The sequence below is a fragment of the Anoplophora glabripennis genome, unplaced genomic scaffold, assembly GCF_000390285.2.
Source record: "Anoplophora glabripennis isolate ALB-LARVAE unplaced genomic scaffold, Agla_2.0 scaffold395, whole genome shotgun sequence".
Classification (NCBI taxonomy): Eukaryota; Metazoa; Arthropoda; class Insecta; order Coleoptera; family Cerambycidae; genus Anoplophora; species Anoplophora glabripennis.
In genome coordinates, this window is record NW_019416558.1 from 1 (window position 1) to 15,702 (window position 15,702).

General features: G+C 33.1%; 2 protein-coding genes across 2 annotated transcripts; one reads left to right on the forward strand and one right to left on the reverse strand.

Moving 5' to 3' along the window:
* Window positions 1-222: 222 nt before the first annotated feature.
* On the forward strand, window positions 223-6,991 carry LOC108909728 (pre-mRNA-splicing factor CWC22 homolog). The gene is made up of 6 exons (XM_018714137.1): window positions 223-1,486; window positions 1,540-1,761; window positions 1,819-2,142; window positions 2,233-2,566; window positions 2,629-2,855; window positions 6,486-6,991. Exons 1-6 carry the CDS (start codon window positions 520-522, stop codon window positions 6,914-6,916), a joined length of 2,505 nt encoding a protein of 834 aa, XP_018569653.1. The 5' UTR covers window positions 223-519; the 3' UTR covers window positions 6,917-6,991.
* Window positions 6,992-7,272: 281 nt separating this feature from the next.
* LOC108909711 (EF-hand domain-containing family member B) lies at window positions 7,273-15,575 on the reverse strand. Its single transcript, XM_018714119.1, has 9 exons — window positions 15,528-15,575; window positions 15,306-15,468; window positions 15,036-15,242; window positions 12,807-12,936; window positions 11,272-11,451; window positions 10,979-11,213; window positions 10,734-10,926; window positions 9,856-10,106; window positions 7,273-7,560 (listed from the first exon to the last, which is right to left on the reverse strand). The coding sequence occupies exons 1-9, from the start codon at window positions 15,573-15,575 to the stop codon at window positions 7,273-7,275; spliced, it is 1,695 nt and encodes a 564-aa protein (XP_018569635.1).
* Between the last annotated feature and the right edge of the window lie 127 nt (window positions 15,576-15,702).

A 15,702-nucleotide genomic window follows, 5' to 3' on the forward strand; every position in this document is an offset into this window, starting at 1 on the left:
AGATCTCAGCTGATCTAAATGCTGATTGGTCAATTTAGTTTAAATTGGCTGAGATCTCGTGTAAAGAAAACACAGCTAAGATCAGATAACTTCGTTCCTGAACTAATTTCATTTACTTGGAACGCTGATTGGTTAATTAGTGAAATATAATTAAACAAAAACGCCTTATTTGTTGCGCATTTTTTTTTCGAATGTTGTCAGCTATGACTGTCACTTGTCAGTAAGACGAGTTATGTTAAGAAAAAAATATTGTAACTTTTCAATTATAATTTTTTCTTGTTTTGGTTAATAAAGGCAATATTTTTAAACTTATTAATGCATGGCGTTTTAAAGAGAGATTTTTCTTAGATAAATCTTTGTGACAGTGCTGAAGTTACCTAATTGCGATCTACTTTATGTTTTCGTTTTAATCGTGTACGCTTTATATATTTAGATGAATTCATGCATACATCAGTGTTAAAATATCTAATTAGTAATTCATAATCTTTTGTGTAAATCCGAAGAAATCAAACAACAAACATGACTACAGACTCTGAAACAAATTCACCAGAACGGAAAAAGCCAAAGAGAAAATCTAAATCGCCCTCTTCTCCTACTGACAAAAATCATAAAGGCAACCATTCCCCTGATCCAGAAAAACAGAAATCCAAAGACAAACAGCATAGGAAGAAAAGATCCGATAGATCAAGATCTAGAGATCGAAGGGAAAAACGGTCTAGAAGATATGAATCAGATAAAGATACATTCCGTGACGAAAATACTAGACGTGAGAACAATGATTACTATTGGAATAAATATCCAAAGAAGGACGGTAAACGGAATTATGAATCCGAAGCCAAACGGTCGGAAAAAAGGGAGACAGATGCCACCAAGCAGAATGAAGATAAATCTATAATTAAACCACGTGAAAGAAAGACGGTGGACTTGCTGACTTCTAGAACAGGCGGTGCTTATATACCACCCGCCAAATTGCGTATGATGCAAGAGAATATCACTGACAAGTCCTCCGCAGCATATCAACGAATTGCTTGGGAAGCCCTAAAGAAATCTGTCCACGGTTACATAAATAAAGTGAACACCTCAAACATCGGCATTATCGCAAGGGAATTGCTACACGAGAACATCGTCAGAGGAAGAGGGCTACTCTGCAAATCCATAATTCAAGCCCAAGCGGCCTCTCCCACGTTTACAAATGTCTACGCCGCTTTAGTAGCAGTCATAAACTCCAAATTTCCTAGCATAGGAGAATTACTACTTAAAAGGTTAGTACTTCAGTTCAAGAGGGGGTTTAAGCAAAATAATAAAATCATCTGCATATCAGCAGCCACGTTTATCGCGCATCTCGTTAACCAGAGAGTAGCACATGAAATTTTGGCCTTGGAGATTCTTACACTTCTCGTAGAGACTCCCACGGACGATTCTGTTGAGGTGGCCATTTCGTTTTTGAAGGAAAGTGGCCAGAAATTGACGGAAGTATCAAGCAGAGGTACGATTTCTGTAATATTTTTATTGAATTATATTAATGTGAATTTTCTTCAGGTATAAATGCTATTTTTGAAATGCTGCGCAACATCCTTCACGAGGGGCAGCTAGAGAAGAGGATACAGTACATGATTGAGGTTATGTTTCAAATAAGAAAAGACGGATTTAAAGATCACGCTGCCGTTACTGAAGATTTGGACGTTGTCGAGGAGGAAGACCAGTTTACTCACTTGATAACGTTGGATGATGTAAAACAAGTCAATGCGGAGGACGTTTTGAGTAAGTGAACTAAATTTATGTGAAGTTTTTGTGAATGAAACATTATGATTTTTTTAGACGTTTTCAAGTTCGATGAAAATTACGAGGAGAACGAAGGCAAGTACAAGACCCTCAGCAAGGAGATTTTGCAGAGCGACAGTGAATCCGGATCAGGATCGGATGATTCAGACGGAGACTCGGACGACGAAGGGGACGAAGAAGAAGAGGAGGGAAAAGAGGAATCGAAAATCATAGACAACACCGAAACGAACTTGATTACACTTAGGAGAACGATTTATCTGACAATTCAATCGAGCTTGGACTTTGAGGAATGCGCCCATAAATTACTGAAGATGGAGTTGAAACCTGGACAGGAAATAGAACTGTGCCACATGTTCCTAGGTAATAACTATTTTCTTTAATCAGTAAAGTAAAAAAATCCCATAATATCGGCGAAAATGCCCCACCCTGTACAATTTCCTTCCCCTCCAGATTGCTGCGCGGAACAACGAACCTACGAGAAATTCTACGGCCTACTGGCCCAAAGATTCTGCCAGATCAACAAGACCTATGTGGAGCCCTTCCAGCAAATCTTCAAGGACACGTACGCCACCACCCACCGCCTGGACGCCAACAGGCTACGGAACGTTAGCAAGTTCTTCGCGCACCTGCTCTTCACGGACGCCATCGGCTGGGAGGTGCTGGAGATCATGAAGCTGAACGAGGAGGACACAAACAGCTCCAGCAGGATATTCATCAAGATCCTCTTCCAGGAACTCTCCGAGTACATGGGGCTCGGCAAGCTGAACGCCAGGCTGAAGGACCCGTAAGATTTTTTGGTTCCGCGATTTGTGTCTTGTTTGACAGATGTTTTTTTTTTTTTTTCAGAACGTTCCAGGAACATTTCGCCGGGTTGTTTCCGAGAGATAGTCCCAAGAATACGAGGTTTTCTATCAACTTCTTTACGTCTATCGGGTTGGGCGGTTTGACGGATGAACTTCGGGAACACTTGAAGAATATCCCGAAGAATTTCGAGTTGAACATCGGCATTGCTAAGGAGAGTGGCAGTAGTTCTAATTCGTCTAGTGAGTCCAGCGAGGCGGAGGAAAGTTCAGGTAATTAATTGAAATTAAACGCGGTGGAACTTTTCTGAATAATCGCGATTAATGAGGGAATTTGTAAATATTGTGGAATTTCTATAAATTTCGTGGAATTTTTTAAAATTCCAGTTATTTTCCTTGATGTCATTTGCTGGAAAATAAGTTCAATTCTTCAGGATTTATTGGTTGATTATTATTAGTCATTAATTCGTTAAAAAAAAAAAAATTGCAAAGTAATGGGACGTGCATAAAAGCATCTATCAAAGACGTTTTTTTTTTTAAATGCTGGAAATGATGCTGTTCCTCAAAATTTTTAAATTTGTAGACTAGGTGGTATCTGTTTTGGTTTGGGTGAATCGTATATCCACGGAGATTTTTGGCTTTTTGGGTTTCAAATATCACTAGAAATGCCAATTTTTTTTTATGCGCATAAGAAAAACGTGGGCTTAACTTTTGTTGGCACAATATGTTAAAAAAATTTTTAAAATGTCATATTTTTCTTCCTATTTCATTGTGTATCTTTTTAAGAATTGATTTTAGGCGAAAATGGAAAAGGAAAAAATGTTTGTAATTAAATGTTTTACAGAATATGACTAGTAGTCCAGGCGGTATCTGTTTCGGGTTGGGTAAAACGCATATGATCGGAGGTTTTTGCTTTAACGGCTTCTAAATAACATCAGAAATGATAATTTTTCTGTGCAAAACGTGGGCTTAATTGTTATTGCAAAAAAAGTATAAAAAAATAGCAAAAAAATTAATTTTTTCTTGGATTTCTCGTCGACAACTTAGCAACTATTTATTTTAGACAAAAATGGAAGAGGAAAAAAGTTTTGTAATTAAATTTTGAACAAGATAGTTACTTGCAATTCGAGAAAATAATTATTGTTGATGCAAAAATCGGAAAAATCATTTAAAAAATTGCAAAATATGCTATTTTATTTGTCAATTTTTTTCAGACACTTGAATAATGCCTTGGATGTTCATACTTTTCCCAATTAAACTTCTTAGTGTATAAAATCATCGCACTAAATTTCATCCAATTCGGTTCGATAGTTTTTACATAAGAATTGTTAAATTTTTTTTTAATTTAAAATTTTTCAAAATCAAATTTCTAAAAATCTAAAGCCTTTGAATACTTGAAAATTTCACCATAAAAAGAAGAGCTCTCAAGCTTTAAAATTCAAATCGGACGATTAGGCGAGCCGTGGTGATTGTTTAAACATTTTCGCAATTTTCACGCTTATAAACAATTGCAATAATTTAATGTTTTTTCAAATGTTTTTTTATTTCAAAATATGGTTTGAAAGTACTCGGAGGGACGAGTATTTAAAAAAAAAAACCTGATCCGCCCATTATTTTCAGAGTTATAGCCTGTTAAAGTTAACCCTTATTTACAGCAAAACTATAAGGGTATAAGGGCTGTTTTTTTGAACTAATAGGTTTGTCATTCCGAGTACTTTCCAGATATACATTTTCAAAATTTGCAGTCACGGGCATCCCATTTAAAATGTCACTCAAAGGTATTCAAGACCGCGTGAAATCAATGAGGTATCAGTGGTGCGGGAGCAAACACACAGCTACTCCGATCTGAATTCTCGAGTTCAAAACTGCGACGGTCGGAAAAATTTAAATTATCTCAGCTTCTAATGCACCAATTTCGATCATTTTTTTTTAAATAGATGTCTCGCGATTTAAAAAAAACATACACAATTAACATATTTTCAAATGCCTATCGTTAATAATTATTGGTCTTTCGACAGTCCGATAATTATTTATCTTTAAACTTCCTTTAATTATCAACTTTATTTTTTTATTGTATCAAAGGTAAGTGCATAAACTTATATACTGTTTATCAAAGATCAAAAATAAATTCATTTAAATATTCTAAAATTGTTTAAACAACAATTATTTTCAAAATATATTGAAAATTAGTAATATTATGAGTTAATTTAACTTTGATCAGCTATAACTACGTAATTAATTGACCAATGTTTTTTTTAAAAGAAGCGTCTCCAAGAATTTTTAAAACGTATTTTAAAAAATTTGATTTGATTGAATATTCACAAAATTATTCTAATTGTTTATAAGTACAAAAATTCGACCAATGTTTAAACAAGCACCAGAGCTCTCCTAATAGATGGATTCGAATTTTTCAAAAAGGGTTTGAAAGTTTGAGAGCCCTTCTATATGTGATTAAATTTTCAAGTATCTAAGGGCCTTGGTTTTTGCTGTGCAAAATTTTGAAAATTTGCATATTTTTTTTTCAAAATCTGGATTGAAAAATTATTATGCAAAATCTATTGAACTGATTTTGATGAAATTTGGAGTGATGATTCTACATAACATGAACTTTTCTTGAGCCAAATATGAAGGTCCTGTAACCAATTTAAAGACCCCAAAAAAATCTCTAAAATGTAATGTTTTTTAACCCCATTTTTGGCGATATTTTCGATTTTTACAATAATAATCATGATTCATTCGATTTGTAACTAGTCATATTTTGTAAAAAAATTTATTACAAACATTTTTTTCCTTTTCCATTTTCGCCTAAAATCAACTCTTGAAAAGATACATAATTAAATAGGAAGAAAAATATGACAGTATTCGAATTTTTTTAACATATTGTGCCGCCAAAAGTTATGCGCATAGAAAAATTTTAATTTCTAGTGATATTTGAAAGCCAAAAACCCAAAAATCTCCATGGATATACAATTCACCTAAATATGGACAATGGTGATTTTTGGGAATATTCAAAGAAAAATTAATACAAGAAATAGTGTCAGAAAGAAAAAGACCAAGTTAAAAATGTCTTGATTAAAAAAATTTTGTCTAGATTTTGGAAAAAAAAATTGTTGGGCATATTTCTTGTATGTTAAGAGGACTTCATAGCAAATAGGCAACCAGCAATACATTTTTATAGATTTTATTACACAATTTGTCTAAATATGAATCAATTCACAAATAACAGACTTTCCTCCATTTTAACGCAGATTTTCTATAAAATGGAGTTAGTTTGAAACTCAAATTACATTTTGGTGCAAAGAAATTTGTAATTTACAATGCCGCTTGTTCAATAGCGGCAAATTACAAATTTCTTTATAACAAAAAGTAGTTTGAGTTTCAAACTAAATGGTTTCAAGAATTTGTTGTTGATGAGTTTACAATTAACTGGTTTTAAAAGCTATACCTTACATTTTTATATTCGCTAAATATTGTTCATATTTTATGGTATTGTCTATGGGAAACATTTCTGATTGCAGTTTATAAGAGTATTTAAGGTATCGCAAGTTGAGATCTTAAAATATCGCAATTGTCGCAGTGACATAAGAAAGCGGACATAATTACGAGTATTTAAAAAATATATATCCCAATTTGGACAAGTTTTACTACCTCGCATGGAATTTTGAGCATTTTCGCCCATAGTGCGACGGTCAGAATTATGTCACCAAAAACACCATCACACATTCATTGAAAAAGTAATACTGCAATGCACAACGCACATGCACAAGATTCACAGGGTCGACTCACATTTACCCTCAACCTTGAAATTATTAAAATGTACCTACAAGATCTGCAAATATCACCCTGTGAATTATGTAGAAATCTGTCGGAGAGCCCATAATTTTTGGATTTTTCATTTTTCAGACTCATCGTCCAGTTCAGAGGAAGAGAATCAGAAAAAGAAAAAGAAGAGGAAAGACAAAAATGGGCCCAAAGGTGCCAAGCGCGCGAAGAAGCAGAAAGCGTCGGATTCGTCAGGGGAAGAGGAACCTAGTCGGAATAAAAACAAAAAGAAAAACAAACCTTCAGATATGGAGGAAGATCAGAGGAGGGTTAGAAGAAATCGCGACGAAGACGGCGAAGAAAGGAGAAGAAGGGACTACGAGGGTTGGGAGGAGAGGAGGAGAAGGGATCGCGAAGCTGGCGGAAGTAAATATGAAGAACGGGGCAGACACAAGGACGAGCCCAAGACTTCGGAGAAATCGTCGAGGAGGCGATCGAGAAGCTATGATACCGGTAGGAACAAGGAGAGATACCGGAGGGACAAGGAGAAGAGGGAGAGAAGGAAAAGTTGATCGAATCCATGTATTTTGTAAGGGGGTGTAATTGTTGCTAGATGTTAAGGTAAAATGTTTTTTTTTTTTTTTTAATAAATGTTTTAATATCTTTCAGAATTTTTCGCTATTGGAAAAAAGTAATTGGTTTTACGGTGTTTTGAAAAATAAAAGAAAATTCAGCGTTTCACAGTAGTTTCGATAACTTTGGGGGAGGCTACATTTGTCACATAGAAATACTTATCTATATGTTTGCTTTCTTAAATTCTGTTACGAAACCACATTTTTTTACTTTTTGCAAAATAAATGCACGAAAATCGAAGACAAAAATATTTATTTTTTGCTCAGGAAATGACGTTAATTTAAATTAAAATATTTTATTGATATCTCTTCTTGCATTCCTGCTCGTCCACTGCTAATTTCGGACACTTCTTGCATTCCTGCTCGTCCACTGCTAATTTCGGACTCTTCTTGCATTCCTGCTCGTCCACTGCTAATTTCGGATAGGGTCTATGTGTTTTTAGTAACATCTTGAACGTGTCGACGCACACCAACCCGGTTTTATCTATTGCTACGCCAACTTTCCACAGCCTTTCGAACGTGTCCCCCGGGAAGCTGTACCCCACTTTTTCGAATAGGGTCCGAATCGTTTGCGGAGATCTCGGCTACGAGAAACAAATCAAAATCACTTTCCTTAAAAATAACTATATGCCCCGACTGGCATTGAATTATACCCCCAATATCTAGTAAATAGCTGAGATCGTCTGTCAGAGAGAGTCATCAGACATAGATAGGTTTGTGTTGGTGAGATATAACCTATAAAATATGTCAACTCTAAATGTCATTGTTACTCTATGCCTACTGGTACATGTACCTACTGACGCAAAGTGGCCTACTAATCTGTAGGTGCTATGAGCGCATGTGACAGTAGACATAAAATAGCGATGATATTTAAGGTATGACATGCTTTGTAGGTTATGTCTCACCAACGCTCAGTGTCTATTATTCGTTTTACAATAAATATTTTTGACAAAAAATTGTTATTAGTCAGAGTGAATCAGACACAACTGACATTTTTTAGCAAATCCAAAAACATACTTTCATATTTTCGTAATTTTTTTAAGGAAATTTACTTAACCAGACAAAGATTTTGGTAAAAGTGTATCCGATAACCCATGTATTCACCGAGAAGTTTTTATGAATGATTTGAGCACTTTCATATTTTAGTAATTTCTGAAATTTTTTCTACTTTGACCGATCTTACATCTCATAACATATAGCTCAGTATATGACAGTTTTTAGGTTCGAATTCTTGACACATGCACCGATTGACGTGAAATTTTAACAATAAATAGAAAAAGTAGATTTGCTCAAGAAACAAAAGTTACATAGTGCCGATGTGTGCTTTCACCCTTTTAATCACAAAAATCAATAGAGGGATGAAAATGCTCTATAACGTTTTTTCCAAAAATTAATATTTTCAGAGTTATTCGCGATTGAAAATGTTGATTTTTCATCTAAAAAGTACGTGTTTTTCAACCATTTTTGATAGATAAGTAACTCGAAAACCTTGCGTTTTATGGAAAAACACATATAAAGCAAAAATAAAGCTTTTGAAATAACGAATCGATTCGTTGTTTGTTGATTACCGTAGTTGTAATAATAACCGATATATTACTCTCTAAAGGTGATTGTTTTTCGGAAAGCAAAAATCGAACCTTTCACCATAAAATAATGGCGAAAGAACCAATTTTTCGAAGAAAATGAATATAACCTTTTTTAAAGTGCTTGGAAAGACCTTCAAAATGCTTTTTGAAAAAATTTCGTAGCTCAAAAACTCGCTGAGTTATGATGAAAATAAAATGGTCATCTCATTTTTTTTGGAGAAAAAATCAACAGTAAAATCTATGGCTGAACCATCAAAATAGAAATTAAGCGTAATCCATGTATAGTTTACTTTATTTAGGTACTATTAATACGCTTTGCAAGTTTGACCGGTTTAGAATGCCTAAATTTAAAAAAAAGTTTGAAATAACGAAAATTTTTTAATTTTTATAAAAATTTCCTTTTTTTCGAAATAACTCAAAAACTAAACAAGATACGTAAAAAATGCAACAGTTCAAAATGAAAGGTCTTTTTTTTATAATATTTTCTCTCTTTCAATTTTTCTGTAGAGCAAAAATTAACTGAGATATTACATTTTTTAGTTAGCATTTGCGTGTAAGGACCACCTTCTTTGAGCCCTTAAAACCTAAAAATCTCGAAAACGAAGAGTTCAAGACCCTTTAACCATAAAGGTTGATTTGTTGCTCTTGCAATTCCCTGCAAATTGCTTTTTGGAGCGATGACAAATATTAAAAATTAAAAAAGTTATCGTGAAAAAACGAATTGTATTATTCAGTGAAAATTGTCGAATTGTGCAAATGGCTTAATTTCCGATAGTTTCCGAGGTGTAATACACACACAAACACACACACGCACATGTATATATATATATACACCTCATTAAGGGTTGTTTTTAAGGGTTGAAACGTTGTACTAAATCATGTATTATTTCATAAACAGTAAAAAATATCCAATTCTTCATTATTGCTCCGTTAAAACATTTCAGACCCGTGAAAATTAATTTTTGTTTTTTTCCTCGTAAAGGGTGAATTTTAAGGGTTGAAATGTTGCTACAAATCAAAAATTATTATTCAAAACATAAAATAATGCTTCTTCTATTGACATAACTTAAATCTATGGTTTTTACGTTTTTTGCAAGAAGGGGTAGTTTTCACCCCCTAAAAACAATAAGCGCACATTATGGATATGTAACTTTTGTAAAGGAGGGCGAAGTGAGCTTACTCACCAATTTTCATGAAAATCGGTGTGTGTGTCAAGAATTCGGAGGTAATACCCTATTTTTACCGTTGTATACTGGACTAATAACCGAGATTCCTTGTCTTGTTGCTACTTACCACGAAGAAATCCCTGTAGGTCAGCCCGTAATTAGTGTATATGCTGGGGTTAATCAAGGCGTTAGCCGAAGTATAATCTCCCAGGTGTCCTATATCCGCCCTGCAACCTCCGAAAGGAGTGACGGGATGTTGTATATCGTAACGGATAGACGGTACACCCGCGGCACGCATACCTGAATTGTCCATTACCAGGTAGTCGCAACTTGCAGCCTGATTCGTCGTTAAGTAGTACCTGCTTTCCTTGGGGATATCTAAAAGGGAATTTCTGATAAACGACAAATATCCAAATGCAAAAGTTGAAAAAAAAAGTTTTCTTAAATGATAATACTTTTTGGAATTTAGAAAGTTGAAATGGAATATTTTTCCATGAAATGATCTCCTTTTGAATTAGTTTGGAAATACAGGGTGACACCCAACAAATGTTACATACTTCAAAGATATAATCTAGAACCTAAATGGTGTCAATTCAAACCGAACTTGCTTAAACGAAAAATATCATAAAAAAAAGTTACAGGATGTTAGTTTCTTTTTATATTTCTTGTTTTCTCCTTAACTCTGACCCAGTTAACCGATTTGAGCAAAATTTACTGTTGTCAAAGGGTTGTAGTAAAATGAACGCCCTGTATGATTTAACCTAATAGGAACATAATCACTGCATACTTCATGAAGCGAAACAGCAATTTTGCTCAAATCGGTTAACTGGGTTCTGAGTTAAGGACAAAACAAAAAATAAAAAGAGAAACTTTAACACCCTGTAACTTTTTCTTGCGACATTTTTCGTTTAAGCAAGTTTGGTTACATCGACACCATTTGGGTTCTAGATTATACCCTTGAGTATGTAACATTCGTTAGGTGACACCCTGTATAGAAAAATCTACCGTTAAACTCCATTATCTCGAACGATGGCGAATGGATGTTAATCATTTCAATGAATCTTTTATAGTCGATTTTGTCGTCGACAATAACGCCCAGGACTTTCATAAGAGATTCGATGTCTTCCTTGGGAAAAGTGAGTGCTTGACAGGCACACAACTCGTAAAATGTGTCTATCGGCAACCATCCCGTCTTCTCCTAAAAAAATTCCTTTCCAGTACTACTTTTTTAACTTAGAAAACACTGTTACTTTGTCAAAATACATGGCTGTCCTGTAGAAATCGTCCAAATGCAAATCTTTATTGCTTCTTTGTTTCAACAACAATTTCAAACGGTTCAGCGACCCTAGCCACTTGTAGAAGTCTCGCTTAAACAAACATGGCGTCACGTTTGAGTCTTTCAACAGCTCGGATATGCCGTAAAATGGCTTGGGAATTACTTTTCCAAAACGGTGACCTTTCGGGACGCAATATACATTATGATTACTAAAAAATTTACTTAAAATTGAGTCGCTCAAACAACTTTTTTGGAATATTTACTTACGGAGCTAAGACTTTTCCAAGTAGCGGTTTTGTTCGTTCGATGAAATTTGCTTTTATTTTATTGGCGGAAACTGCGGCTTCCTTGTGGTGCCAGTCGCAAGCACATCTTACCCATATGCCTCTCAGGTCGTATCGGCTTTTACCTCCAAATCTTTGAGTGGGATCAAAGTGTTCATTGTAACTAGAATAAGAATATTATTATAATCGGAATACATTACGTATTTATACTTTCACAAAATTAAGTAAAAAATAATCCTTAAATTATGAAAGTCTGAAAGAAAGAGTTACCGCAAAATCCGCCTGTTTTTGAAACTTTGACAGGAGGCGACAGGAAAAATCCTAAAAATATTCTAAATATATCCAAAAACTCGTCATGAGTTTTTCGAAAATTTTCGAAAATCACCCTTATTTAGGGGTTGAAAAGACAAAAAAAGTGAACAAATTAAGCATCATCAACAGTTGTAAAACTACAAATATTTCTATGTTGTTATCAAAATAATATGAACGTGAAAATATCTAATTTCGTATTTGATACGGTCTTTTCCGGATTGAAAATCAACCCTTAATATCCCTAAAGGGGTAAAATCATCCCCTAAACGCCTAAAAATGCAAAAATATATTGTTACAGTTTTTTTTCTTTTTCTTTTATATGTATACGGTTGAAGTTAGGGGTGGTTTTACCCTCATTTAGGGGTGTTTTCCTTCGGATCTAGTCATTGTGGGTTCAATTATCATATAAAATCAAAGTCTCAAAAACAGGCGAAAAAATGGCTTTTTTTGCGGTCACTCTTTCACCATTGAAAAATCCACCAAAAATCACCCGTTTTTTCACAATTCGCAGAGAACTAAAGAAAATAGATAAAAATATGTTTTTGGTCTCACATTACCCGTAAAAAATTAAGATGAGCATAGCTTTTAGTTTTTTGAAAATTTTCAAAAATCACCCCTATTTTGGGGTTGAAAAGACGCCCAAAATGAATAATTGAATATTACCAATAAATATAAAAACTATTAACATGTGAATTTTTCTATCGAATGATTCTTGATACAAAGAAAGATTTATTCTCATGACTGAAATAAGCATGTTGAATTAGAAAATCCACCCTTACGCGCGCTCAGGGGGTGGAATCATCCCCAAAAATAGAGAATATCAGAAATAATTGTAAAAATTCCAAAAAAAAATATTAAGATAATTCACATGCTGTTTTTATATCAATTGGTAATATTCAAATTCTTCATTTTTGGCATTTTCATGGCATGCTTATTTCAGTTTTTTACGATAAGTATTTTGCGACCAAAAACATATTTTTATGTATTTTTTTTAATTCTCTGCGAATTGTGAAAAAACGGGCAAAAATCACAGGTTTTTTTCGGTCACTCCTTATAGGTGTGTTTAGCACAAGATCGCATTGATGCGCAAGGAAGCTTTTTTGGATTTATAATTGTGCTATTGTGAAACGTGAAAGTCACCAACTTGTATAAATTGTTAATAATTTTATTGAAATGAAATATGGTAAAATATTATCCTAGTTATACCCTCTGGTAATCCTCTCGGACGGGTTATAATCGTTGTGAGTTTTCTTGTACCATTCATGTGCAACTTGGCTGTCCCAGAGCACCTCGTATGGAGTTTTCGGGGGGTTTACCAACTCTTTCATCGTTGGTTCTATAAAATATATAGTCAGCAATAAAATTAAAGGAGCAGAAAATTTTCCAAATTTTTTTAGTGATTTTTGAAAGGCTGTAACTTTGTGAATAATGGTCGTAACGAGAAAAAGAAAAAAGCATCTTGAAGCTTGAAGATTCTAGTTTTCAAATCTTTAGATGAAAAATTTTTGTGAGCATCACCCTCGGCGCAATCAAAAGAAATAATGCAAGGCAAAAATTTTACAATTTTTTTTCCAAAATATGGGCTCAGAAAATTTTTTTCTGGCTTAATCAATACCAGGGTCATTTCGCCTAATTCATCAGCTTCAATTTGTTTTTTTTTATTTTCTGTACGAATATTTCTCATTGAGATATTGACTATTCATTGAAAAGTCACCTTTTTTTTATCATATCAATATTGCGAAAAGTACCAATGTTTGTAGGCTTTTTTTATCTCAATACATGTCCATGAGGCTTGTAAATTTTGAAATTGATTGGTCGAACCGTTTTCGTTTTCTGAATCGTCAGTTATATAAAAAATTAAAGGAGCTCCTTAAACATCAAACAAATTTTTTGCGTTTTTTTCCCCATAATTTCGCGTTAAATACTCATCAAATACCAAAAAAAAAAATTCAAAATTAACCAACCATTTTTTTCAATTAAAAAAAATTTCTCGATATTTGAAATTAATGTAAAATTGTGAAAAAGAGGACGAAAAAAATTTTTTTAAATTAAATTTTGAAAAGAAAATTCAGTTTCAAAATTTTTCTCGATATTTGAAATCAATGTAAAATTGAAAAACGAGGTCGAAAAAAAATTTTTTAAATGTTTTTTCAAAATTGAATAAAATTTTGAAAAAACATTTTTAAAAATTTTTTTTTGTACTCGAAAGTAACTTTTCCTGCTGTTTTGGAAAATCAACGACTACTTTGCAAATATTGCGAAAAGTACCAATTTGTAGGTTTTTTTTAGCACAATACATGCCCATGAGGCCTGTAAATTTTGGAAATCGATTGGTCGAACCATTTTCTTTTGCTGAATCGTTAAAGTTTTGTAAAGTATTAAAGGAGCAGATTTATTGCTCCTTAATCAATCAAATTTTTTTGCTTTTTTTCCGAAAATTTTAAAAAAGGACAAAACAAGTATTTTAAATTTGTCTGTCTGTCAAAATTTTTTGCGATATTTGAAATCAAAGTAAAATTGAAAAAAGGGGACGAAAGAAAAATTTTAAAAATTTGATTTTTCAGAATTGAATTTAAATGAAAATACTTGAAATCTATTGGTCGAACCTTCTTTTTCTGAATCGTTAAAGTTTTATAAAATATTAAAGGAGCAGGTTTATTGCTCCTTAAACATCAAACACATTTTTTTGCGTTATTTTTTCCACAATTTCGCGTTAAATACTCATCAAATATCGAAAAAAAAATTCTAAATAAAAAAAGATTTTAACCTTTTTTTAAATTTAAAAAATAAATTTGTCTCGATATTTGAAATCAATGTAAAATTGTAAAAAAGAGGATGAAAAAAATTTTTTTAAATTAAATTTTGAAAAGAAAATTCAGTTTCAAAATTTTTCTCGATATTTGAAATCAATGTAAAATTGAAAAATGAGGTCGAAAAAATTTTTTAAAAATTTGTTTTCAAAATTGAATTTAAAATTTTGAAAAAAGAATCGTTTCAAAATTTTTTAAAATTGTTTGCGTCCTCTTTTTTACAATTTTAGGTACATTGAATATTTCAAATGTTGAGAAAAATTTTTTTTTTTAAATTTAAAAAGAAATTTAATGTTTTTTTCAAAATTTTTAAATATTTGGATATATTTCTGCTCCTTTAATTTTTTTGCGGAGTGCCCATAATATATCGATTCTTGCTGGTGTTACTTATTCTGCAGCAATTGAGAACTGATTTGAAACTATCAGAGATATTTGACCAAGTGATTCGTAACACTCGCTGAAACTATACGTGAGAACTTAATTGGCCGAGTATATCTGATAGTTTGAAAACAATTTGAGACTGCTGCAGAAACAAACCTAATATTGTTACAGTATTCATTCACAATAATTATAAGATGTAAAAAAATCGGCAACTTAAAATTTGAGTATGTTTACAAAAATTTACCTATGACCGGTGGCGAGCCAAACGTGATTAATTCCGGGACCGTACCAGCTGGTAACCCAGGAACATAGTCTCTAGATTTACCAAGCTCCTTGTTCCAGAAACTTGCGTATGGGGTTTCTTTTAAATTCTCTATTAATTCCTGATACCTCGTTAGCATTGGTGGGTTTAATAGTTTTTTCACCTGTATATATATTGTAATATTACAATCTAAAATAAGGTGTCTAAATCTAACTTAATATTTATACTTGGATACCTCTGTATTTGTTCCACAAAATTCCGCGATTTTAATCGGTGGTAGATTTCTAGGTGGAATGAAAACGTCCTCCTTCCAAATATTCGCGTCATGTTTAATGGCTGTTATTTGATCCTCTAGAGAATATTCCCTTAATGTTGTCGCCACGGTATTCTCAGCTATGCCCGTAGACTTCCCCGCCTTGAATATAAAAAATGTTAACAGTTCTGTTCACCTTCCAGCATGATTTTGATGCATACAGCACGTATTATAGGTGATCTGTCGATAAATTTTCCTTTATTTGCCATATTTATGAAAAGAAAGTTAACAAAAAAATGTCAATTTGACGGTGCAACATATATTTTTTAAGTTTGCGCGTTTATTTCGCATATTTGAATTTGCCGCTTCTTATAGGGAATTTCAATTTGCTGTTGG

What these genes read in the sequence shown, in the direction of transcription:
- LOC108909728 (XM_018714137.1), top strand. Translation starts at nt 520, where the DNA reads ATGACTACAGACTCTGAAACAAATTCACCAGAACGGAAAAAGCCAAAG. An exon ending in GACGGAAGTATCAAGCAGAG is followed by an intron (nt 1,487 to 1,539) that starts GTACGATTTCTG and finishes AATTTTCTTCAG; the next exon opens with GTATAAATGCTATTTTTGAA. An exon ending in AACGCCAGGCTGAAGGACCC is followed by an intron (nt 2,567 to 2,628) that starts GTAAGATTTTTT and finishes TTTTTTTTTCAG; the next exon opens with AACGTTCCAGGAACATTTCG.
- LOC108909711 (XM_018714119.1), bottom strand. Translation starts at nt 15,575, where the DNA reads ATGGCAAATAAAGGAAAATTTATCGACAGATCACCTATAATACGTGCT. An exon ending in CAGCCATGTATTTTGACAAA is followed by an intron (nt 10,927 to 10,978) that starts GTAACAGTGTTT and finishes GAATTTTTTTAG; the next exon opens with GAGAAGACGGGATGGTTGCC. An exon ending in CGAGATAATGGAGTTTAACG is followed by an intron (nt 10,107 to 10,733) that starts GTAGATTTTTCT and finishes ATTCCCTTTTAG; the next exon opens with ATATCCCCAAGGAAAGCAGG.